General features: G+C 57.0%; 2 protein-coding genes and 1 non-coding gene across 3 annotated transcripts in view; 1 reads left to right on the top strand and 2 right to left on the bottom strand.

Annotated features, from left to right (window-relative positions):
* LOC142820483 (butyrophilin subfamily 1 member A1-like) overlaps positions 1-24,485 on the top strand; it is a 646,031-nt gene that overhangs the window by 18,146 nt on the left and 603,400 nt on the right. The gene's annotated exons all lie outside the window — the stretch shown is intronic.
* LOC149522349 (E3 ubiquitin-protein ligase TRIM39-like) lies at positions 3,044-18,356 on the bottom strand. The gene is made up of 7 exons (XM_089771139.1): positions 18,187-18,356; positions 15,640-16,184; positions 14,288-14,383; positions 10,778-11,008; positions 10,235-10,257; positions 10,033-10,136; positions 3,044-3,741 (listed from the first exon to the last, which is right to left on the bottom strand). Exons 2-7 carry the CDS (start codon positions 16,054-16,056, stop codon positions 3,179-3,181), a joined length of 1,434 nt encoding a protein of 477 aa, XP_089627265.1. The 5' UTR covers positions 16,057-16,184; positions 18,187-18,356; the 3' UTR covers positions 3,044-3,178.
* TRNAS-UGA (transfer RNA serine (anticodon UGA)) lies at positions 22,465-22,546 on the bottom strand. Its single transcript has one exon. It is a non-coding gene; the product is annotated as a tRNA-Ser (tRNA).

The raw sequence follows: 24,485 nt of genomic DNA, 5'->3' as shown, positions 1-24,485 counted from the left end.
CCCTACTTTCACCAACCACCCCATTGTTGAATGGGATGGCTCAGGCGCCACACCAGCTGGTGCTAATGTGCGGGTGCAGGCTGGGCTGGGGGTACCAGGTGTTCCTGCCTGGGTCTGTCCTTCTGCCCAGAGTGGGAACCTGCGAGGCCAGAAGGGCTGGGGAGGAAATGGGGAGCAGAGGAAGCAAATGAAGTGTCTGGGGAGGGCTGGTGTCCTATGGGAGTGTTGTCCTGCTGACCCTGCCCATGGGAGGTGTGGGGGACAGTGTGTGTGTGTGGGGGGGGGGGGGCTGGCTCTCTGCATTGGGCAGCTGGTGTCCAGGGAAGGCCCAGGCCCCCTCTTACATCTTCCCCTTGGCATGAGGGGGTGACTATGGAGCCTCCCTCAGTGGCTGGGGCTGGAGAGCTGGACCCCTGAAGGATGCACTGGGGTTGAGACTGCAGCAGCACAAATTTGGGCTATCAGGTCACCCCACTGGAGACAATGGAGGCAGGACAAGAGTTGTGCCTGCTACTGGGGAAGGCAGCTGGCCAGCCCCCACTGAAGAAAGTACCTGAGAGGGAGGAAAGGAGGAGGCTGGAGCCCCCTCCTAGCAGTTTGGCCCTGCACATGCTAGGCCCCAGTCCCACCCGTACCCTCACCTGCTCCCTGCAAACCACTTAGCCTGCCTGCCTCCTTTTGGGGCCGCCTGACCATGGCAGTCAGCTGAATGAAGACAGGCTTGGTCGCTGAGAGCATCCAGTGATCAGCACTTGAACTCAGCACCCTGGTTTGATGAACACCATGCTCGAGCTTGCCAACCCACAGCAAATAGCTCCACAAGTGGCCCTCTCAGAAAGGAGCCTTGGGCAGCTTTAGGGCTGTCGTGGGCTTCGGAACAAGGTGGGTGGGGCAGGATCAGGGGAATTAGCTCAAGTGGCAGAGCGCTCACTTAGCATGTGGATTGATGCCACATTCTCCAGGGACGGGGGATCCCCATTTCTCTTTCCCCATGGGGCTAAGGGCTTCCAGTGGCCACTCGCTCTGCCTACGTGCTCTCCCCAAAAGCCAGCCCTGCTGGGGCAGAAAGCTACAGGGCCCTAGTCTTATCCCTTCAAGATTTGTGTTTTAAAAACAAAGGTGAAGCTGGGTAACTTTCTCCTTGATTGCTCACTTGGGGTGGACCAAGATTCATGCAAGTGGTTTGTTTTTTGTGGCTCTGCATGTCCTGCACCCCTAGAGACTTTGGGACAAAAAAGCACATGGGAAGAACCCAATTCTTCCTTTCTTTCCTCCCTCCCTCATTAGCACATGGAGAATTAAAGCCAGATTCACATTTCATGTCTCTAGCGTCACATTCAAGAATGATACAGGCACACACAGAGGACACACAGATTCCGCAGGTCATAAGTGTCAAATCGATCTGTTACGGGAGGCACCGAGTCTGAAGCATATTTGGGTTATGTATGTTCATATTCAGAAGCCGATTTTCATAAAGCCTGGGGAGGCCACGAGAGGGGGCTCCTCCTAACTGTTGCTGCCGTGTGATGCACCATACAACTTATCACCACTAAGGCAAGCCTGGACAAATATGGCCCGCAGGCCAGATACCGCCCGCCAAGCCACTGGATCCAGCCTGTGGAGGCAGCGGGGAGCCCCAGGCAGACTCCCCAGTTTGCCTCTTGCCATGCAGGGCTCTGTTTCTGTTTTAAAATTGGAGGGGGTAGGAGGTGGGGAGTTTTAGGCCCAGCACATTCCCATTGGCCGGTTTCTGGAGCTGCTAGTTAGAATAACAGGCAGCCAAGAAGAACCAAGCCCCCCTCTCCTGGGTTCATATCTTGATGCACATAGCCAGGCATGCTGGCTGGGAGACATTTTCAGTTCTGCAGGCTGGCAGGTCAGTTTGAATGCTACCAAGTAAGTCTCTTGGCCACAGCCTGCAACTGGCACTCCAGCACTTTTCTGCCCCTACTCTCTGCCCCCCCAACTCAGCATACCCAAACCCTCTGTCCCCCTCTTACACCCACACTTCCTCTGTCCCCCTCTTGTAACCAAGGATGCAAAGAGCCTGACGCTCCACTGAAATCAACAGTGGACACTGAAAGTACATTAGCTGTGAATACAATTTCTGAAGAAAAATAAACTAAAAAGAGGATATTGGAACAGAGATTTCTATGGAGAGGAAGACAGGATGTGAGGCTGGGGACTGCATAGTGTTAATTGCCGCAGGAGCAGACAAGGAGGGGCCATGTCTTGATTACCAATGATATGTCACTAGAAAGTTGAAAATGGCATGAATTAATGCAGCCAACAGTTCAAAGAATGTAACAAAATTGTGTGGATCTAGATAGATTGGTTAATTCATTCTATAGTTTTTTCACCTATGAATGTTCAAAGGTGCAACGCAGGCCAGTGTGAATGAGCCCTGCTTCCTAGACATAGACGGTCAAGGCAAGAGAGCGAGGGAGCAGCTGCACATGCGTGTCACTGTGCTGGTTATGACATATGGAAATTGTCACTGAACAGTCTGACAATGCCATAATGAATTGGGTTTGGAGAAATGTTTTGGATTGCTTGAAGTGCCACAGCTGAAATACACACAATGTATACAAATGGAAACACGTCCAACATCGATATCGATGTGAGGGAAGAATAAAAGTCAATCGTTTCATTTCTAAAAATAGATTTTTAATAAAAAGCTGATGAAATGTAAAGGAAAAGGTTCCTGTGTGGGCACCTTGTTACAGTAACAACAGTTTCTAAATTAGAAGACCTTTTTCATATTTGACACTGAGATTTCACAGGACTAGAAAACTCTGACAGGAGTGAAAGTCCCCTCCCCTCCCCTCTCCCCACCATCATCTCCCTTGGGGCAGGACAAGGCGAGGGCAGCAACCTCACCCACTATCTGGCCGTGTTTTTTTACCAGCCTGTGCTGGGATGGAGCAAACATGGGGCAGGAGAAAAACCTGGGGTGGGGGGGAAAGGCAGCCTGGGCTCCTTCCAGCCAGGGGGTCCCATTCACTCAGCCTGGGCTGGGCTGCCAGGTGTCCGGTTCTCCACTGGAAGCTCCAGTTGCAAAGGGAAAGGGGCAGTGACCAGGTGGCACAAAACATCCAGGGACCTGCAGTAACTGGCCCTGCCCCTGGGGGAAGAGCCGCAGCACTGGGAGGGGCCAATCAGTGCCGTGGGATCACTGTCAGGGGCAGGGATTCCCTCCGGCCTGGGCCAGCACCAGGCAGATGGTCAGGGGAGCGGCATTGGTGCCCCCAGTGTTGTTACAGGGACAGAAATACGGGCGGAGCGTCCCGGAGAAGATGCCAGTGAAGGTGAAGAGATGGGACCTGTCAGTCACATTGTAAAACGAGACCTCGCCCGCCTCGTAGTCCAGGAAAACCCCCACCCGGCTGGGCCTGGCGCTCACGGGGAGGGGGGTCGGGGAGGAGGTGGAGACTGTGTATTTATCCCCACTCCTCAGACTCAAGGCCCAGTATCCCTGTTTGGTTGAGAGTGTGACCTGCCCCTTCCTGCTCACAGATTCCCTGCAGACCCCCAGGTCCCAGGCAGTCTTGTCTCCCACCTCCACCTCCCAGTAACGCCTCCCGCCCGTGAACCCCTCGGCGCCCAGCACACAGGGACAAAGGTCAAATCTCTCGGGGGTGTCGGGCAGATCCTGGGGCATGTCTCCGTATCTCACATGTTTCTGATCCTCAGACAGGACGAGGTTGGGATGAGCCGTGTCTGGATCCAGCATCACGTCCACTGGGGAGAGAGTCACAGAGTCAGGGCTGGGAGCAGGGGCGGGTCCCTGGGGTCAGCAGGAAATTAACCTGCCCCCCCGTTAATCGCTGTGCGGGGGGGGGGGGAGTGTTACTGTCTGAAGGGGGTCAGGGCCCCTCTGCCAGTGAGGAGATAAAGAGCAGGGAAAAGGGCAGGAGGAGCGGGGGAGGGGCGGCAAGCTGCGAGTGGGGGGAGGGGCAGGGTAATGCTGGGAGAGGAAAGGGGAGGGGCAGATGATGGGGCAGAGGGGGAGAGGTTAAGGGGAGGGAGCCACCATAGGGACAATGTGGGACAAGAGGAACAGACACAAGGGGACAGAGGGGTGAGGGGAGGGGCAGTCCCCTGGGGGGCTGGGTGGAGGGGCAGATGCAAAGAGGGCAGAGGGAGCAGAGGGGGAGGAAGGGAGCAGAGGGGCACAGGGGCACAGACAGAGGGGTGTGGGGAAGGACAGGCCCTATGGAGGCAGATGGGGGAGGAGATATGGCCACCAGTGCGGCAGAGATGGGGTGGGACTTACACCACAGGACCCAAAGGGGGGCCCAGGGAGGCCGAGGGGCAAAGGGAAGGGCAGGCACCAGGGAGGCAGATTCCCAGGAGCGCTGTGAGCGAGACACGAGGAGTCGTCCTTCCGCTCTGCCCTGCGCTGATCAGGCCTCAGCTGGAGTCTTGTGTCCAGTTCTGGGCCCCACATTTCAGGAGAGAGGTGGAGAAATTGGAGAAGGTCCAGAGAAGAGCAACAAGAACGATGAAAGGTCGAGAGAACATGAGCTAGGAGGGGAGGCTGAAGGAATTGGGCTTGTCTAGTTTGGAAAGGAGCAGACTGAGAAGGGACATGAGAGCGGTTTTCAAGTGTCTAAAAGGGTGTCACAAGGAGGAGGGAGAAATTGTTCTCCTTGGCCTCTGAGGACAGGACAAGAAGCAATGGGCTTACACTGCAGCAAGGGAGGTTGAGGTTGGACATTAGGAAAAACTTCCTGGCTGTCCAGCTGGTGAGACACTGGAATAACTTGCTGGGGGGGGGGGGGGGGGGGGGGTTGTGGAGTCTCCATCTCTGGGGCTATTGAAGAGCAGGTTGGACAGACACCTGTGAGGGGTGGTCTGGATGGTGCTTGGTCCTGCCATGAGGGCAGGGGACTGGACTCAATTACTCTCGAGGTCTCTGCCAGTTCTGTGACTCTGACGGAGGTGAAGGCAGAGAGGGGCCTCAGGGAGGCAGAGGAGAGGTGACCAGAGGGGCTGGTACCAGGGGCTAGAGGGGGATGAGGGATGCAGGGTCAGGGGGGCAGAAGGCGAGGGACAGAGGAGAACTAAGGGGAAGGTGGAGGAGTGTGAGAGGAGGGGGCAGGCAGTAGGGCTGGGGTGGAGAGAGGAAAGGGCTTGTGCGGAGGAGAGGGGCGTGGGGCAGGAGGAGAAAGGGGGGAGGGAGAGAAAAATGCCAGGGGACAGGTATGGGGAAGGCATCAGGACAGATGGGGGGAGGGAAGGTTTGATGTTTAGTGGGTGGGGAGGCGAGAGAAGGGTGGGCCCTAGAGGGCTAGAGAGGTACCAGGGGAGGGGTAAAGGATGGGGGTCAGAGAAGAAGCAGATGGGCTGGCAGCAATGGGGCAGGCCCCAGGGCTAACAGGGGCGAAGGGGAGACAGTGAAGAGAAAGGGCAGGAGAAGCAGGGGAGGGGTGGGAAGGTGTCAGTGGGGCTGGGGCGGGGGAGGTAGGGGACAGGCTGACACTGGGAGGGGGAAGGGGAGGGGCAGATGAGAGGAGCAGAAGGGGGGCCAGGGCGGTAAGAGGAGCAGGCACCATGAGGACAGAGGGGGGTGAAGGGAGGGGCAGGTTCCAGCCAGGGTTTCCCTAGGACCCCGGGGGGTGTACACCAGTGCTCCCTCCAACTGTTCTTAGCAGTGTGCGGAATACATTTTATGACATGCACTGAGGCGCACCCAGGAGACACACGGGCTGTGGCCATGTGAACGCTCTGCCGATCTGCCTGGGCGGCACCTGAATCTGAGTGCAGGGCGGGTGTGACAGCAGGGCCTGGATGCTGTCTGTGCCGGTGTCAATGGGGCTACTCCAGCTACCCTGGCCGACCCACTAGTGTGTAAGAAGCCCCTCCCCCCTGGACAGCTCATGAGGAGCCGGATTGGGATGATGCCAGGCCCAACCTGTGTTGCCAGGGACACGCCTGCCCTGCCTGGGCCCGGCCCACAGAGCTGGGTTGCCCGGGGATCTGTTCTGCCTGGGGCTGGGCACAAACCACTGAGGTGCCATGTGGGGTCAGGAAATGCCAGGACCCTTTTAGTGTCTGAGTGACGGGCAGCAGCAGAGCTGGGCTGGTGACAAGGGGAAAGAGAGAGGTGAGAGGGGGATGGGGGGCAGACCCCAGGGGGCAAAAGGGCAGCAAGGGGAGGGTGGTTATCAAGCAGGGAGGGGCATGAGGGGTGGGTGCCAGGAGAACAGAGATGGGCCAGGGAAGGAGCAGTCCTGGAGAGGGGAGGGGGCTGAGCAGAGGGGCAGAGATAAGCAGGGCAGAGAGCAGAGGGGCAGGCACCAGGGGGCAGAGTGGGGACCAGGGAACAGGGCAGCACAGGGGGGCAGAGGAAAGGTGAGTGGAGGGACAGGACCCAGAAGTTAGGAGGAGGGGAGGGGAAGGGAGGGCACCAATGGGCTAGAGGAGGAGGCAGGGGAAGGGGCAAACATTAGGGGTCCCAAAGGGAGCCAAGGGTGGGGACTTGGGCGGGACAAGCAGCGGAGAGAGGAGGGCCCGGGGGGGAGCACAAAGGGGCTGGCACCAGTGGTTTGGGGAGGGGGAAGGTGCAGGTGTCGAGAGGCAGAGGGGAGGGGCAGAATTAAAGGGAAGGTGAAAGGGGGTGGGGATGTGAGGGAAGGGGCAGGCACGGGGGTGAGGGAAGGGCTCATGCTGAGGCCTAGGTGGGGCAGATGCCAGGGGCTAGAGGGCACAAGGGGTGGGAGGGCAAGGGAAGGGTGGATGCCAGGGGCTACAGGGCACTAACAGCAGGTGCCAGGGCTCAGGGGTGCAGCCTGGAGTGCGACAGGCACCAGGGCCAACAAGGGGCCAGGTATGAAGCAGCTATTGGAGGTTGAAGGGGGCAAAGGAAGAGAGGGCACCAGAGGGCAGGTGCCAGGGGACAGAAGGGGGAGGGGACAGGCAGACAAAAGCGAGGGGGAGGGGAAGGGGAGGAAGGGGTGGGTGCTGGGGCAGAGGGACTAAAGGGGGGGCATGATGCAAGTCACATGTGAGGGTGCAGAGGGGCGTGAGGAGAACTGGGGCAGAGGGCAGTGAGGGGCTGGGCACAGAGAAGGAAGTGGGTGGCAGGCGTTGGAGGGCAGTGAGGGAAGGGGGAGGCACCAGGAGGCTGTGGGGAGGGGAAGGGCAGGTGCCAGGGGGATCAAGGGGTGGAGCATAAGGACAGACAGAAGGAGGGAGGGGAGTGACAGGTCTCCACTTCTCTGGCCCAGCCCCTCTCCCAGAGCTCCTAGTAGGGGCAGGGCAGTGGAGGATGGGAGGGAGGTGCAATTGCAAACCAATGGGCTGTTGCTAATGAGGGCCGTACCGGACAGGGGCCATCTCCCCACTTCCTGCCCCCTCCTCCTGGGAGAAGCTGCACAGGGACCAGTCCCAGTTCACACCCACATGGCTGCACTGGGGGTTTGCACGGGGGCAGCTGCATCAGTGCAAGGGAACCCGGCTCCCTCAGACACTGCTGTGCCGGGCCCGTGCCCCTCCCCTCACTGAGTTATGGGTCAGTAACTGCAGGTCACTGGGGCTGGACTCTGGGCTCCCAGGTGGGGCTGCCCCACTGTGCTGCAGAGCCAGTCTCACCCCCACACTCTGCCCAGGGCCGTATTTAGACCCGGGGAGCATCTGCAGCAGCAGAGACTGAGGGACCCCACGTCAGACCCCCGGAGTCCAGCGGTTCCAGCCCCCACCTGAGGGGGGACCCACATTCCCATCCCTGCCCTGCCCCACACGGGGATGGGACCTGGGGCTCCCAGCTGGGTCCCCGCCCCTGGGCTACAGGCTGGAAGGGAAGTGGCGGCACCTGGCTCTGTCCATGGACACTCGCCAGCAAACTCAGCCTGGGGCCGGGAGCAGTTTCATTTGACCCCAAATCGAATTGTTCTGCTGATAAGCTATTAGCACCCGATTGCCCAGCCCCTCTGCAAACCTGCCTGAGCAGCTGAGGCGCCCAGGCCCCAGTGACTGTCCCCAGCCCCAGCCCCACACGGTGACGGGCAGGCCGGGCTCAGGGCACCAGCTGGACACTCCAGGGTGACTGTGAAATGTGCCCTGGCCAGGAAAATCCCCCCAGCCCTGATCTCAGCCCACAGACCCGGCTGCCAGTGGAGACTCGGCTCCAGCCTGAACTCTCTGCCCAGAGCGACGTGTCCCCTGGGCCCTGCGAGCGGCACAGACCCTCTGCCCCGGCGTCTCTCAGCGCAGGAGCTGGCCACAGAGCCCCTCCCAGAGCCCCAAGGGCACAGGTGTCCCCAGCTAGCAACTGTCCCAACCACCCCCCGTGCAGACCTGGGGCAGACAGGCTGGGGGTGCTCACACCAGGCTCTGCAGGCGCGGCAGCTCTGGCTACACAGCTGGGCAGCTCCTCCCAGGGACTGCAGGGAAAGTTCAAACCCAGATGCCAGCCCCAGCCCCAACATCTACCCAGCCGTGTTTAATGCTGCAGCACAAACTGCACCAGCCAGCGTCCCTCATGCCAGCTCTGAGGCTCGCCGAGGGGGCCGACTGCTGGTGTCTAGTCAGGAACCCAGCACACTGCACGGAGGAGGGTCAGAGGGAGAGGCCAGCCAGGGGTTTCAGATGCCCCATGGCTTATCTGTGATACCTGAGCCGCACACCCAGACTCACAGCTTGGCAGCTGGGGCGCTGGAGCGGCTCCCTGCAGGACAGCTGAAAGGACGCCCCTGGGAATGATGCAGCCAGTGGCGCTAGGGCACAGCCGGCTCTGGGCCAGGGCGCTGGGGCAGACGGTCAATGGGATTCAGCATTTCTGGGGGTCCCAGGAGCAGGGTGAGAAGCGCTTGGACTGGGCTAGTGAACAGCTCTGCCATTTGTAGGCCCAGGTGCAGGGTTCTTACTGACCGTCCACAGGGGCCACTGGCAGAGCAGGACAGAAGCCCCCAGTGTGTGTCTCTGGAGAGCAGTCAGGCCAAGACACTGGCAAAGTCCCAGGGGTCAGCAGAGGAAATGTTGCTCCAGTGCCCCAGAGGCCCAGCAGCCACTGATGACAGAGCTCCAGCCCCTGTGTGAGCCAAGGCCTGGTGAGACCAGCCACACACAGGAGTCACCCACAGCTGCCGCACAGACCAAGCGCCCGGCACCGCCCCACACGGAGCAAGCGGCAGCTCGAACAGCCCAGACCCCTGGCCAAGGAGCCTGACCCCAGAGGAGCAGCAGCAGCTGAAGACCAGAATCGCTCCAAGCTGCTTCCCCCACAGCCTGGGCCTCCTGATCCCCAGAGCTCCTGGCCCTGCTTCCACCACCATCGGCCGGGTCACACAAACCCGGCGGGGCCCCTTCAACTCCCCTGCTGGAGGGCAGTGGGGAGGGTGGAGCGGCAGGGGAAGGATGAAGGGGCCTGAGCACCACTCCCAGCCAGAGCTCTCCGACCCCTCCCAGCCCCCCTCCCTCTGCTGGAGTTTCCTCTCTTCCCCCCTCGCTGCCACCTGTCTGCCTTTGGGCTCAGGGAGGGAGGGGAGGGGCTGGATGGGGGCAGCTCAGGCTCAGACAGCGACAGGATCACACTGCAGAGGGATTCTCACCCACCAAGCAGCAAATCACTGACCAGCCTCACACTGGGCAGATGAGAGGCCCGTAGGGCTCAGTTGGCTCCCCAGTAACACACGGCCCATGCAGGGCACAGCAGCCAGACCGGCCCCTCCCCAGACCAGGGAGCTCGGCCGGCCCTCGCCATGTGCTAAGAGAGAGGCACAGACACGTCCTCTGTAACCCGTCTGCGCAGCCCCCAGCACATTGGCTCAGGCCAGGCCTCACAGCACCTGCTCAGTGGCCCCATTGACCCAGGCAGGAAAGGTCAGGGTGTCGGGATGATGGGGCTAAGTCAGATCCCTGTGAGTGCCAGCAGGTGAGTGTGAGCAGCAGGTAAACTCCCCAGCTCTGAGCGCATCAGCCTCCAGCTACCGCACAGCTCTCAGCCGGGTCCACGTGTGTCCTGGGGCCCCAGGCTCTGCCTGGAGCCCCCCGCACCAAACAGCTCGATGTCCCAGGGGCTCCACTCACCTGCAAACCTGTTCAGAGCTTCCCTCATATCAAGATAAATTTTATACCCGCGCTGCAGGTCGGTGCAAACGGCTTCGGGTCCCTGGAGTTTCATGTTTTCACTCCTAGGAAGCAAACGTCTCAGCATCATCAGCTGCTCTGCACCAGCATTGCCACCAGGCCCCCACCAGGAATATGAGGGCAATGAAAATGGGACACGCACCTGCTCAACGTGCTTTTCACATCCTGAAAGGAGAAAGAGAATCGATGCTCTGTATTAGCACTGGGGGCATGAAATGGAGCATTTTCCATTCCGGGCACCAACTTTTCATGTAGAAAATAGATTAACACTTTGGGGCTTCATTGTTTTGATGGTAAAAATCTCCTCCACCGTTTTGCATTAGCACTTGTTTCACTTGTATAAGTGACACCGGAATTTAGCTCAGTAGCTTTCCTTCCTAGGGACCCAGCCCATCCGTATCTGTGTTTAGCGACTGTGTTGAGCCCAATGCTCTAGACTCACAGCACGGATGGGTTTAGCCCCGTATCATTTTGCATCACCCATTTAATTTCCCATCGCCTCCCTGGATCTCCACGATCAGAATTCCCCTCCCACACGAGCTGTAATGTTTGGAGCTGATGGAGCCCTTGGCTGGATATCGCCTGTGAGCACCGCACATAGCACATTTACTCTCACTCCTGGGCTCCAAACCCATGGATCTGAGCTGTAATTCTGGCTGGGGGCAGAGTTTTGACGCCGTCTCACCTTCAGCAGCTCCGCAACTGGCTGCTGACACTTCCCTTCCATCTCTGCAATCAGCTGCTGCAGGGAGACGCTTTGCTGGGAGAGTTTGGAGACATTTTCCTGTAGCCTCTGCAGAGTCTCCTGCTCCTCCTCCACCAGCCTCTGCAGAAGCAGCTGCTCTTCCTCCCTCAGCAGCACATGCAGCTTGTTAAATTCACCGGCAATTGTCACTCGCTTCGCCTGCACTTTCCTCTGGAGAAAGGAAAACAGGTCAGATGCTGAGTTACAGATACAGATGGGGTCTCAGTCCATGACACAGGGAATGTTAGATCAGTGTCTGGTTTGTAGGTATATTTCCTTCTTTGGGAAACGTACCATAACGTTTTTGGGTTTGGTCAGAGGGGTTGTCCAGGGTGCTAGGTAAAGCTGCAGTCTGTTATTGCAGGTGCCATAGGATGCACACAGGGGAGTGGGAAGAAATGGGGCGGGAACAGGAGAGATTTACAAGGTGTCTGCACAGGATTTGGGTGCCCAGTGCTGGGCACTCACACGCCCAAGGGACCCGTCCCAGCAGGATGTGGGCGACATTCATTCTTTGACAATTTGCTTCCAGGACTGCCACGTTCAGAACTGAGGGCAGGTGCCAATAGCTCTTTGGGGCCCACATGAGTGTTGGGCCCCCTGGCCGAGTGCCCTTGTGTCCAGCAGTGCCCCTGGGAACACAGCCTTTAGGGATCCCTCTAGCATCACAGAGCAGAGGGTGGCTGGTGCCAGCGGTATCCCCACCTGTCCTCTGAAAGGCCCAGCAGGGACAATGCTGAGCCAGTGCTGCTCCTGGGCTGGTGGAGGGGCTGGCTGCTCTGCCCGGGGCCTTGCTAGCTCCCCTGCAGCTCAGCACTGAGTGCTGGGTGGCCCTGGGGTGAGCCTGCCTCCCTCCCCCAATGTGACCTGGGCAGCAGTGACGTTCAGGAAGGTCCCTCTTCCTCTCCCTGAGATGCCAACATTCCCAGGGGCTTCAGCAGCCTCCCACCGCCCCATCCCTCTGCCCTCAGAGCTCCTCCCTGAAACCACAGTAGGGGAACCCAGGCCTTCCCCCACAACCAGCCTCTGCCCTGCCTGTTCCACTCCACTGTGTGACTGGGCAGGGGACGTGCTCTGTGTCTGAAGAGGCAGCTGCTTGAGTGCTGTAACCTGGCTAACGCGACCCCCAGGCAGCTCTCCAGCACCCCGGGCCTGTCTGCCTATGGGGCTTGGACACTGACTGATCCTCAGCGCAGGCCGGCCCCGATCGGTGAGTGACTGGCGGCAACTGCAGGGCCTCATCTGACTGGGGCTGCGGTTACTCAGCGCTGAGGGACACTGGTCACTGAGCCATGAGCTCAGGTGACCTAGGGGGTAACTGGCTCTGCCTGGACAATGATGAGTGGTTCAGAACCCCACCAGGGACGGTCCCTGGGGACAGCCGTCTCCATGGCACTGGCTGGGCTCCTTGCCCGACGCACTCAAACCATGGTGTTCACTGTACGACCCTTCAATCCGCATGGTGTGAGGAGCTGAGCGCCATGGGCAGGCCACAGGAGCACCTGCGGGTGAGTCATCTACAAATCAGCCCCTGGCCGCAGGGCTCTGAATACAGCGTCAGACGCAGAACTGGAGGCAGCCAGCCCTGCGCATTTCAGCCCTTGTAAACAGCCATTTCTACCTGGCTAGTAAGACACCCTCTTCTCCTCTCACCCCGGCTGCTGGTGTCACTGTCTCTCACTGACTGACACACACACACACACACACACACACACACACACACACACACACTTTGTGTCGGGGTTAATCCCCCGGCTACAGACAAGGCCAGCGACGGTCACAGGAGCAGCAGCAGGTGAATGGGATGAGGTGGCCACATGATGGCAGCAGAGGTTGTGAGGTGACCATGCTCTGCCTGGCTTCACACTGACCCACCCCCCAGCTCTGCTCGTTCAGAGGTGTCCTGGCTGCAGTGGAGGTATGATAGCACCATGTGCAGACTAGGGCTACCAGCTAGCTTCAGAAAAAATACCGGACACACTTGATCAGGAGGGATGGGGAAGGGACTGGCTGGGAGGGGAGTGGGCAGGGAGCAGGGCTGGCAGTGGGAGGGTCGGGGGCAGCAGGGCTGACCAGGGGAGACCGGGGGAGGGGGGGAGGCTGCCGGCAGGAAGCAGGGCTGGTCCAGGGGGCAGGGGGAAAGGAGTCGGGAGCAGTGGGGCTGACCAGCGGAGATCCGGAGGGGGTGGCCGGCAGGAAGCAGGACTGTGGGGGGAGGAGGGGGCAGTGGGACTGGCCGGGGGAGATGGGGGGGTCGTGGCTGGCCGAAGGAGATTGGGAGGAGGAGAACCGGCCAGCAGGAAGCAGGGCTGGCGGGGGGAGAGAATGTGCTGGCGGGGAGTGGGACTGACGCAGGCACATGCAGATCCCAGGGCACTGCCTGTCCCATGCACAGTCCCGGCAAAGCACGAGTGAGTCCGGCTGTGACTCCACAACGCGCTTGACCAGCACTCAGGAGCACAGACAGGGCTTCTCCTCCTCCTGAAGGCATCACTCCTATGTCAGACACAATGAGCTGAGGGCTCCCAGCGCCGATCACGCCCTGCCTCCCAGCCACTCCCCCCACCTCCGCCAGGCTTCCGTCGGGCACCCAGACGGAAAACCAGAAAATACCGGACATTGCACATGTCCGGTATTTTCTGCATTTTTTTTTTACTGGACAGAGGCCCCAAAAACTGGACTGTCCAGTTGAATACCAGACATCTGGCAACCCTAGCGCAGACACACCCCAGCTAGCCTTGATCTAGCTAGCTCGGGTGCTGGTAGCAGGAGAGTTGCAGCAGCCGTGGTTGAACATGCCCACCGAGGCCCCTGGGCAAGGACTCAGGCACTAGGCCCAGCTGTCTGTGGGTGCCCTGCAAAGACGCACCCTGGGGCAGATTCCGCAAAGGGCTCAGCATCCATAGCTGGGTTCAATGCTCAGAAGAGCTCAGCTCTCAGCATGCCCCAGACAACTGGCTGAGTGATTTTGAACCTCTCTCAGGGGGGCAAATCCTCCGCCCAGCTCTAGTGTCTGGCCCTGGGCAGATGCACTACAGGCATTGTGGGTGGAGGAGGGGAAAGGAACAACCCCTGTGTCCTCCAGGCCTCAAAGACACCGTGGAGCTATTTCATAGAGGCCCCTGAACCCCACTAGCTGCAATAGCCTCTGTGCCCCCCCACCTGCGGGAGTGAAGTGAGATCCGTGATATAATGAAAACACTGCGCCCACTGTTGCGAGTGTGTCCCTATCAGAGCGCACAGGAGTGGGTCTGCATCACCCCACCAGGGTCAGGAGCTGCTGCGCTCAGACCCCCACCAGCGACACATCCTGATGCTGCTGGCACCACTCCTGTGTCACGGGGCAAGGAACCAGAGAAGCTTCACACCCGAGCCCTAGAGCTTCATGGCCTCTCACCTCTGGGAGCGCTGCTGGGGGAAGGGCTCCGGGAGAGAAACCCAGACACCCACCTGCCACTCTGTGGTTTTCTCCTCCTCTTCAGTTCTCAGCACCACGGCCTCCTCCAGCTCCTCCCTGAGCGGGCCCAGGGTCCCCTGGAGTTTCTCCTGCAGGGCATTGTGGGCGACAAACAGCCGTTATCTGCCTGTCCGACAGGCGGCGAGCGCCGTACACACCGGCCTTTCATGCACATGCAGGGACCCGGCCTGGAAGGAGGCAGCCGCTCGGCTCTGCCAGCCCCAAAGGCACCGTGGGAGCAGAGATGCCCGGCTCCGAGAAAGGCTCTGCCTCCTGCAGCCACTCAGGGGGTCTCCTCCCCAGTGTGTTAGCTCAGGTGTCATGTCCCTCCAGCTGGTGAGTGCGAGGAGCTGGGGCGAGAACATCGCTGCACCACACCCCAGACCCAAACACTGGCCAGGAACCAGATCCACACTCTCCTCTCCCCAGGCTCCCAGGGGGCCTCCCTCACAGCAAAGGCCTCACACCAGTTCAGCCTCATTAACTGGGCAGGGCGGCTGTGATGTGGCTGGAGACGGGCGAGGGACAAGGGAGCCCTGGGTCTGGGGGAGCAGACACCTGTAATTGTAACTGCTCCTGGGCTGTGGTAACCCAGCGTTCACACCCCCTTGGGCAGCCTGCGATTCATTCGCCCAGAGCAGCCATGGGAGGGCTGCAAAATACCCATTAACCGGTCAAATGTCCAGTTAACCTAACGCTTTGCCAGATACTCAGACTACGCGGGATCTCACTGCTGGCTCCCGGCCCTTGCGCTCCCAGGCCCGCCAGGGACAGAGGCTGCTCTAGCTGGGATGCTGAGGACATCCTTGCCTGTGGTAGACCAAGGAGCCCTGGCATCCCAGTCCAAGCAGCCCCTGCCTGCAGGATGCCCCGCAAAGCTGGAGCAGCCTGCGCCACTCCAAGGCACCATGGTCTTCCGGGTGGCTGTGCTCAGCTTCACTACAGAGCAAAAAGCAGAGCAACCCAGGCCCGGCTGGCTGGGAGAGGGCAGCGGGGCAGAGCAGGCTGCTGGGCCACTTCAGATACCTCCCATCACCATAGAGAGTGCAGGAGTGGGGGCCAACCTCTGCTGGTTCCCCCCCCTTAAGGCCACCCAGTGATACCCGGTTCATGTGAGGGGACAATGGGGCAGAGCAGGAGTTGGGATTGGGGGGAGGGGTGGAGCAGAGGCAGGGTGCAGCTCGGGGGGGGGGGGGGGGGGAGAAGAAGGGGTTGCCCTAGATCCCATGTCCCTGGCTATAGAGTGAGCACCGATATAATTAGGTTGACGTGAGCTGCCCATGTTGCCCTAATGCCGCAGCGTAAACCAAGCACCAGGACCCGCCCTGCAGAGCCTGGTCCCTACCTTGTACTCCTGGGCAGCCTCCTCAATGGGCACCACCGTGTGTGCGCGGTGCGCCCGGGATCTGTCGCACACCATACAGATGGGGGTTTGATCCTCCTCACAGAAGAGCTTCAGGGCTTCCTGGTGCCTCTCGCACACTGGCTGTCCCTCGGGCGCTGACCCCACCAGGGGCCGCAGGCGTTTCACCAGCTCCACCAGGTTCCCCAGCTGGCGGTTGGGCCGCAGGTGTCTTTGCAGGATGGTCTCTCTGCACTGGGGGCAGGAGGGGTTGGGCTCTGACTCCCCCCAGCACTGGCTGAGGCAGGCCCGGCAGAAGTTGTGCCCACACTCAATCATCACTGGGTCTGTGAAATACTCCAGGCAGATGGGACAGGTCACCTCCTCCTGGAAGCTCCCTGACAGATCCCCGGCAGCCATGGCCCCTCCGCAACCCGGCCCTGTGGGTTAGTTTCGTTTCCTGAGAGCAGAGGAAGCAGCGTAGCCTGTTCAGGCTGCTTTTTTTTTCTCTCTAAGCAGGTTGCACAACTGGGAGCCAATCACACTTGCTGGATGGAAATACAGAAAGAAAAACACACCACAGAAGTCAGAGCCCCAGAAATGCCCCAAACAAGCACCAAGCTACCTCAGAAAACTCCCAGGCAGTTACAGACACTGTGGCTGTGTCTACATTGGCAAAATCTTGCCGCCTGTCTACACTGGCCGCTAGTATTAGTGCAAGAACACTGACATTGTAATGTACTAAATCAGTGCTTCTTGCACAAATACTCTGACGCTCCCGCTCAGGGATAAGCCCTTTTACGCAAGTATTCTTGCGCAAGAGACCAGTGTAGACAGCAACGTTAATTTCTTGTGCAAGAGAGCGTCTACACTGGCATGGATGCTTTTGCGCAAAAGCAAATCTTTTGAGCAAAGGTACATGCCAGTATAGACTCTCTCTTGTGCAAATATTTAACGGAAAAACTTTTCCATTAAAAATATTTGCGCAAAATCTTGCCAGTGTAGACACAGCCTGTATGTTTAAAAGGCATGTTTAAAAGTCTCAGGGGGAGTCATGTTAGTCTGCACCTAAAAGAAGCTTAAAAAACGAGTTTTCGTGGGCACTGCCCCCTTCTCCGTGTTTGTCGTCTGAGGCAGTGGGTTGTGCCACGAAAGCTCATGACACTCTCCAAATGTTTTGCTAGTCTCTCTGATGCTACAGGGCCAGGGGTTTCTTAAGGCACCCAGAAGCCAGCACTGCTCCCGTTTATAGGCATAGGCAGGAGCTGAGGGACTGTGTCCCTTACAGCGAGAGGGGACTGGGGAGCAACCCTGGAGCATCAATGCAGACAGTTTGCTCCTGCTTTGCTTGAGTATATTAACTGTCCAGTGGAAGCACTGGGGTTTTGCTCAGTGTCATCAACAGGCTGGCCCCATGGCCACTGTCAGGTTTGGGAGTTTTCCTCACAGCTTTTAATTGCTGCATCATCTCCTTTCTGGAGGGGAGCTGTTGCCCTGAGGCATGCTCCTTGTTTGGGGTGGGAGGGGCTAAAGGGTAGAAGGATTAAACCCCTCTCCCCATTTATCCCTCACGTTTCACAATCAAATTCTGTTCCCCTTTGCACCAATAAAGGGGACATGCTGTTGAGGCATGTGTGTCACCCCATCATTAATGATCATCAGAGCCAGGACCCCTTTGGGGACCAGTGTCTCCCAGATGCTAAGGCAGGGCTGGCCACCCCCAACAGGCCCTAGGTGGCATGGAGAATGGGGGTGATAAGGGCTGCTACCCCCTCAGGGGGCTGCTCTCTGCTTTGTTGCCCCGTTTCCCTGGGCAGGACCCAGAATGGCCACAGACACCTTCTCCAGCCCCTCATATTCCTCCTCCCCCCCCAGACCCCACAAGCTCAGGCTCAATGGCATCAAGGGGTGGCTGCTCCCCAGCGCTCAGACACAGCCAGCACCTGGGCGGGCATGTGGTTGTTCTGTGCCAGCAACAGCACAAAACTGGGTCACTGGGGTTGAGGGCAGAGCCACCTCCCCACTGAGACTCAGCCCCACTTTGCCCATCCCAGCTGCTGCCCCTCCCCTGCTACAGTTCCCCCAACTGCCCAGGAGCCTTCTGGCTCCATCCCCCCACCCTTCCCCTGTGACTATGCTCCCCCCAGGGCGCCCTGCTTCCTGGGTCAGAGGCTGGGCCAGGCATGGGGGGGTTAGTGTGGGGGTGTCTCTGCGCTTCCCAGGGATTCGCTCCATTTTGATCCGACCCCCCTCCCCAGTTTGCCCTTTAATGTCCGACCGCCCTATGCTCCTGCCCCCCCCCCACCTTGCCACCCCCAGATACCAGACTCGCTCCGTGCCCCCCAGCTGCCCCCTTCTGACACGGGCAGTGACCCGCTTTGGGTGCCCCCCACCTCAGAGCAAGGGCAGCTGCTGCCTGTGGGGGGGGGCGCTGTTCCCTTGGCCCCAGAGCCCGCACTTCGCCCCCATTACTAAGGGCAAAAAACCCCTGAGGGCGGGGCCGCCGCAGCGGGGGGGGGGTGTGGCATAATATCCCCGCCCCGCTCTCACCTCGGGGAAAGGCCCCGTCGGGCCGAACTCGCAGCAGCGCCCCCGCTCCGGCTCCGCGGCACGTGCGGAACCCCCCGCGTCGTGACACGCGGTGCCGGCCCCGCCCCCTGCATTCGCTGCTGCCGCCCGGACCGGGTGCCCAATCGCGCGAGGCGGGGGCGGGGCCAGGCAGCTCCGGGTCAGAGCTAAGCTCGGGCGCGGATCCCAGACCGGAGTCACTGACCCACTGCGCACGCGCGGTCTGACCCCGCCCCCCTTCCTCTGCCGCGCGCCGGGTTTTCAGAGCGTCCCGCCCGCCGCTCCCTGCCCCGCCCGCCTGGGCGTCTGACTCTGTGGCGCGAATTCTGAAGGAGCCGTTGGGGCCGTTACTCGCCGCGCGCCTGGTTCGGCTTCCGGTCAGCGCGGAGCGGGGGGGCGGGGCAGGAGGACTCGGAGGCGCTGAGGTGAAGTGGGCGGGCGCCCCGGGGGCGGGAGGATGCGGGCGGAGCAGGTGACGTGTCAGATGGGGGCGGGGCAGATACATCGCTGCGGGGCAGCGTGGGGAGGTTTTGCCCCCTCCCCCAAATCAAAGGCGGGGGTGGGGGGTAGAGATCACGTGACACCGATTCCGGTGCTGTGTGGAGAGCCGGTTCCCGGGAGAAAACTGACAAGGTGGGGGCGGGGCAGCTGGTGAGTTGTTCCCTCTGCTGCCCCATCGGCCCTTTCCGTGTCCCCCCTCGCTGCCCCCTCTGTCTTTTTTGCTTTGCCCACTCCAGATATTTCTGTTACGCTCTTCCTCGAGAAGGCCTTGTAAAAGATTGTTTCTGTGTGAAAGTGGTATGTAAGTGTTGAGCTAAAGGTGCAAAAGTTATTGCTCAGAACCAAATGGCTGAAGAAGGAGGGGTGAGCGTGAGTGAAAACTAGACAACCCAGCATCTAGGAAGAACATCTATAATCATCGCTGTGTACCCTTACTCATAGGATGATTGTACTATTGGCAGATTGATGGCCTTAAATGGGAGCTAGCACCCCTGAAAGACGATTGATTACAGGATAAGCTTTGGAGATATTTTGGGAACAAGAGATAACACTCCGGTCACAGGTGACACAGCGGAATCCGTTGATTTCAACAGAGAAAAGGGTTATAAAAGCAGGGTGCTTTGTTATGGAACTTTGGGTTTGTCGTGCCACCAACTCCAGAGGATCGCGCAACCGACAGAGGTCCTGCACCCCCTCTGTGATCCATCTAACTAGCCAATAGATTGATAGTGGTAACTATAACATCATCTGGAGGGACTGTGTGTGAGTGATTGTCAGCCGACGGTCAGGGCAGTGCATGTGTGTGTGTTACACCCAAGTCTTCAACTGCTGAGACGCAAGGTCTCGTCGCAGTGGGCAGCCTAGGAGACTGGAGGGCGTCCCGAAAAGAGTTTAACGTCCATGACTTTACTGCTAGGACCGGGGTACTGTCGCAGAGGGCAGCCAACAGGCTGACAGACACCCCGAGTTTATAGGAAGAGCTTATTACATCTCAGATTTCAGCTGCTAGGATACAGGATCCCTTCATAGCGGGCAGTCTAGGGAAGACTGAAAGATGCCCCAATGGATCTGTCACCTGGGAGTGACACGATCCAAACGCCCAAGCTCTTCCTATACCTGTCCCTTATGACCGGCTGAAGTTCTTTTTAAAATTTTGCTTGGTTCTGTTACAGCAACTGAAGGAGTCAGGTCACAACTTAAACAGTTACTATTTTATTGTTACAGGGTAAACTTAGCTGTTAAATGCTACTACTGTGTTGCAGATAACACACCCAGTACAAAGGACAGGACAGAAATTACACTTAAAACAAAAGTCACTTACAGGTACCATGAAACCCTTTTGGTTCTCTGAGCTCTTATTAAATGCATGCAAAATAGACACCTAGCAGGTATATATTCTCGCCCCTGTGTTCCAGACTTGGCGTGGCCAGTGTCTTTCTCTCAATCCCTCGGGAAGAAGTAGGGCGAGGTTGGGTGTCCCACAGACCTCGGGAGTCAATCAATACCTGCCAGCAGGTATAGATGATTGGAGCTCAAATGGGGTGGGCTACTAAATCCCTCTTTATACCCCTTGGGTCACATAGGTTTCTTCCTGGTCTCAAGTGGCCAATTAGGAAAAATGGCTTTGAATGCCAAGTTTCCCACGAAGGGTGCAAAGCATAATTCACACCTGGGAAAATGCAGACAATGGGCACCTGTGGTATGTGATGGGTGAAGATTCCTCTCCTGGGACAGTGCAGACGTGTCAATTACTGGTACTAGCCATCAGGGCGGCGGGAGGCCTCAGGTCGACAGCTAACCCATTTACTGTCTAGTTTCTGTTTATGGTAGAGTCAGGGACAGACAGCACACCTGCGTTCCCAGGGCATCAAAGGCTGACTGCCTTTCTCTTGCTCTCTGGGGTGGGGGGAAAGCAAGAAGGGGTTCATGTCTGGCTACAGTGATTGAAAAGCATATGCAACTGTTGTATTCTCAATAAATGTGGTGTACCGCCTTTTCCCCTATAAAAGATCTCGTGTGCTTCATTTAAGCAAATGACAAAGGGGCTGGTGAGGAAATGAGCTGGTAGCTTGGGTTAGTCGCTTCCATGAGAATAAGAGGTGGAGTGTTCACAAGGTGCGTTCCGCTCCCCTGCAGATCATGGTTTTAGAAAAAAGAGTTTGTAACACAATACTCATCCATGCTTCACACCCTCTCCCCACCCCCAAGTGGGATTTTGGGGTATAGGGGTTCTCACTTTTGCTTCTCCTGAAAAAGGTCCCTGGTTCAAAGCCAGGCAAAAACACAGGGCCTTCTCTTATTCCTGCTCCCCTTGGTGCCCAGGTAAGCACAGCACCTGCTGCCAGGCCTGTGTCTAGGATGAGCCTAAATCCCATGTGACGGGGGGGGGGGTGACATCAGCTGATAATGCCCGTTGGTGCCAGCCTGGGGAAGCAAGATAAGTCAGGCCAGGCACCTGTTGAAGGTTTGTGGCTGGGTGTCCCCTGCCCTCGGAGGCTGGCGTATGGGTCCAGCTTTTCCTGCTGCCTCCCTTGAGGAGTAAGGGACATTTCGGAATAGCAGGTTATTTTGATATTTGATGCTGTGTAGACACCAAAGCATTTTCGAACTTAGCTTAAAATGACAACTTCTGTAGCTCAAATTGTGACACCCCAAAAGCCAGCCACGGCTTAGTTCCAAATCAGTAAATCTCATTGCAAGAGGGATAATGTCCCTCCACTGCTGCTATTTCAAAATAGTTCCTGCCCATGGCCATTCAAAGTCATTATTCCCCAGTGCCTCCTGGGGATCTAAGTCGAGGTAGAGCGTCAAGTGGCGGCTTCTTGTGCAACAACTCTTTTGCGGAATAGTTCTTGTGCAAAAGGTCTTGCACAAGAGAGCGTCCACAGTGCCATGTGTTTTTGTGCAAGAGATGTGCTTTTCTGCAAGAGCATCCATGGCAGCATGGACGCTCTCTTGTGCATGAAAGCACTGATGGCCATTTCTGATAGGGGCTTCTTGCGCAATAAATAAATAAATTAATTAATTAATGTTGCCTGTCAACACTGCCCTCTTGTGGAAGAGCTCTTGCACAAGAGGGATTATTCCTCGTGGGAAGAGGAATAACTCTTCCGGAAGAAGCCCTGTTTTCTGCTGCTGTACTGTAAATTTACTTGTGCAAGAACATGTGTTCAGTATAGACGCTCTGCAAGTTTTTGTGCAAAAAGCCTGCAGTGTAGACGTAACCCCCGAGATAGATTGCAGCAGAAATCTCCACCTGAGTGAAGACATGGCCTAATGGTGCAATTAGTTAGACGCTGGCACTAAGTCTCTGTCTACACTCGCAGCTTCTTGCGCAAGTACAGCCGTTCTTGCACAAGAATCTGCAGAGCACCTACACTGCCTGCCCGCTCTTGCGCAAGTAAATTTGCAGTACTGCGTGGTAAGAGAGGGCTCTTTGCGCAAGAGCTACACTCTTTTTTGACAGATTTAAGCCCTCTTGCACAAGAGCTCTTGCACAAGAGGGCAGTGTGGATGCTCGTTAGGGATTTCTTGCGCAAGAAAGCCCTATGGCTAAAATGGCCATCAGAGCTTTCTTGCGCAAGAGAGCATCCACACTGCCATGGGCGCTCTTGCGCAAAAGCACAGCTCACACATGGCAGTGTGGACATTTTCTTGCGCAAGAAGCTGCAAGCGTACACGTTGCCTAACAGTCCCACTGCTGGTAACTCATAGAGGCTCTTGTTGCCCTAGGAAGGGGTGTGGCCAAAATACAGGCCACGCTGTGAGCAGGATTTGAACCTGCACAGGGAAACCCTATTGGATTTCAAGTCCAACACCTTAACCACTCAGTCATCACAGCTGCATATAATGGGGGAACCAGGGAAACTGGCAAATAATTTCAGCACGCAGGCCTAATGTCACCTGCCATAGAATTCACACAGCAAACCATTTCAACAGCTGTGCAGAGGAGTCCTGGCTGTTCTCGTCTTAGGCTGTCTTGGAGGTGAGTTCTGCTTCAAGGTCTTCTCTCCTCCTTCTTGGTCTTCCTTTCCCTTTTCCTTCCTCTTCTCTTCTCCCCTTTTCCTTCTTCTTGCTGGTTTCCTTCTTGGACCCCAGTTTATATAGAGAAACTCAATACTGCTTAGTTCTTCCTTAACCAATTATTTTAGTATAATTTCACTAACCAAACATAACATACTGTAACAGAATGACCTAACCAATCAGACCCCACCGCCTTAGTTGATTTACACCCAGCAAAATCAATTATGCAGCAGAGAGAAACAGATCCAAACCAGACTATCACGCAGACAAACAATAGGAAAGTGAGGACAAGAATCATAGAATGCCCATTGCACAACCACAACTATTGGTAAGCAGTCTTTTACCAGACAACATGCTGGTAATTAAGTTTTCTCTACTCACCTTGAGATCTGTTTCCTGCTTGGTGACAGTGGGTGCCACTAGGATAAGACACTCTCCACCCCAGCCTTGTGTAACATTATTTAAATGTCATTTAGCTGGAATGTGAGCATGTGACTCCAGGCTTTACAGCTAATTGCTGCTGCTCTTCCATCTGGCTGCAGAAGAAGGTTTCAGTTTAGACCTACTGAATACCTAAAGGCTTTCCAATAGGGTCACAGAGAAACCACATTGCTACATAGGACCTTTCCAGGGCAAAGATAGTAGGATCCACAAGCACAGACAAATGGAGGTAAAGGCGACTGCAAAGGGACTTCACTCCTTAATCTTTTAATCTGCAGTCAGACACCTTATCCTTTAGGCCACACACTCCTGTGATAGCTATAATTGGTCTTCTTGAAATCTGTAAGTAGGGAGTAGTCTCCCTAGTCTATCAGGTTTTATTATTTTCCTTGTTTGGGGGTTTAGAAATCACGCCTGAGTTGGTAAATTATTCTTATTCTGTGTAACTAAGGGTGTGTCTAGACTACAGAGTTTTGTCGACAAAAGTGGACTTTTGTCGACAAAACTATACCTGAGTCTACACTACCGCTGAGTTCTGTCGACATAACGTCGACAGAACTCAGCAGTTTTGTCGACGCTGGTAAACCTCATTTTACGAGGCATAACGCCTTTTGTCGACAGAGTTCTGTCGACAGAAGGTGTTATTGCATCTTGGGGTACGTCTACACTATAGGGTTTTGTCGACAAAGCAACTTGCTTTGTCAACAGAACTGAATGTAGTCTAGACGCTCTTTGTCGACAGAAGCTTTGTCGACAGTATCTGTCGACAAAACTTCTGTCAACAAAACCTTGTAGTCTAGACGTACCCTAAGAATTGCAGCGCAGGGATTTTTCCTGAGTCTATGTCACTTCATGGCTCTCTACCACTTAGGCTATCTCCATACTGCATCTCTCCTCCGCAAAAGCTCATGCAAATGTAGCATAGATTAGCATATTGCCATGCTCATTTGCATAATTAATTGGGGTCCGTTTTTCCACAAGAGGCTTTTGCACAAAAAGGAGCAGTGTAGATTGGGGATCTCCCTGCTTCCTGCTTTCCCTGGCTCCAGCCTGACCTTGGATCTCTTTCCTCTCAGCCCCATGGGACCAGGGGAAATGCAGGGGGCCATTTCAGAGTCTGGCTGGGGGCGGTGACCTGTCCATGCCGTGATGGGGGAGGGGAGAGTGTCACACGGCTTCTACTAGAGCTGGTACTTAAAGAAAAAATAAACAAGCAGCCCACTGAGCTCTGAACTTTGCAACCTGAGTTCAACTGTCAGTGGGATTTTCCTAGGCTGGTTGTTGCAAAACCCTCCTGCTTTAGATTTCTTGTTCTC

This window comes from Pelodiscus sinensis, chromosome 19 (assembly GCF_052426305.1).
Source record: "Pelodiscus sinensis isolate ZL-2025 chromosome 19, ASM5242630v1, whole genome shotgun sequence".
NCBI classification, from domain to species: Eukaryota; Metazoa; Chordata; order Testudines; family Trionychidae; genus Pelodiscus; species Pelodiscus sinensis.
The sequence above is the reverse complement of the archived record's forward strand: the minus strand, read 5'-3'. Positions and strand labels throughout refer to the sequence as shown.

Coding starts and splice junctions, on each gene's coding strand:
- LOC149522349 (XM_089771139.1), bottom strand. CDS start 16,056: ATGGCTGCCGGGGATCTGTCAGGGAGCTTCCAGGAGGAGGTGACCTGT. Junction 11,009..14,287: donor AGAAAACCACAGAGTGGCAG/GTGGGTGTCTGG, acceptor TCCTTTCTCCAG/AGGAAAGTGCAGGCGAAGCG. Junction 10,137..10,234: donor GTGAAAAGCACGTTGAGCAG/GTGCGTGTCCCA, acceptor TTTGCTTCCTAG/GAGTGAAAACATGAAACTCC.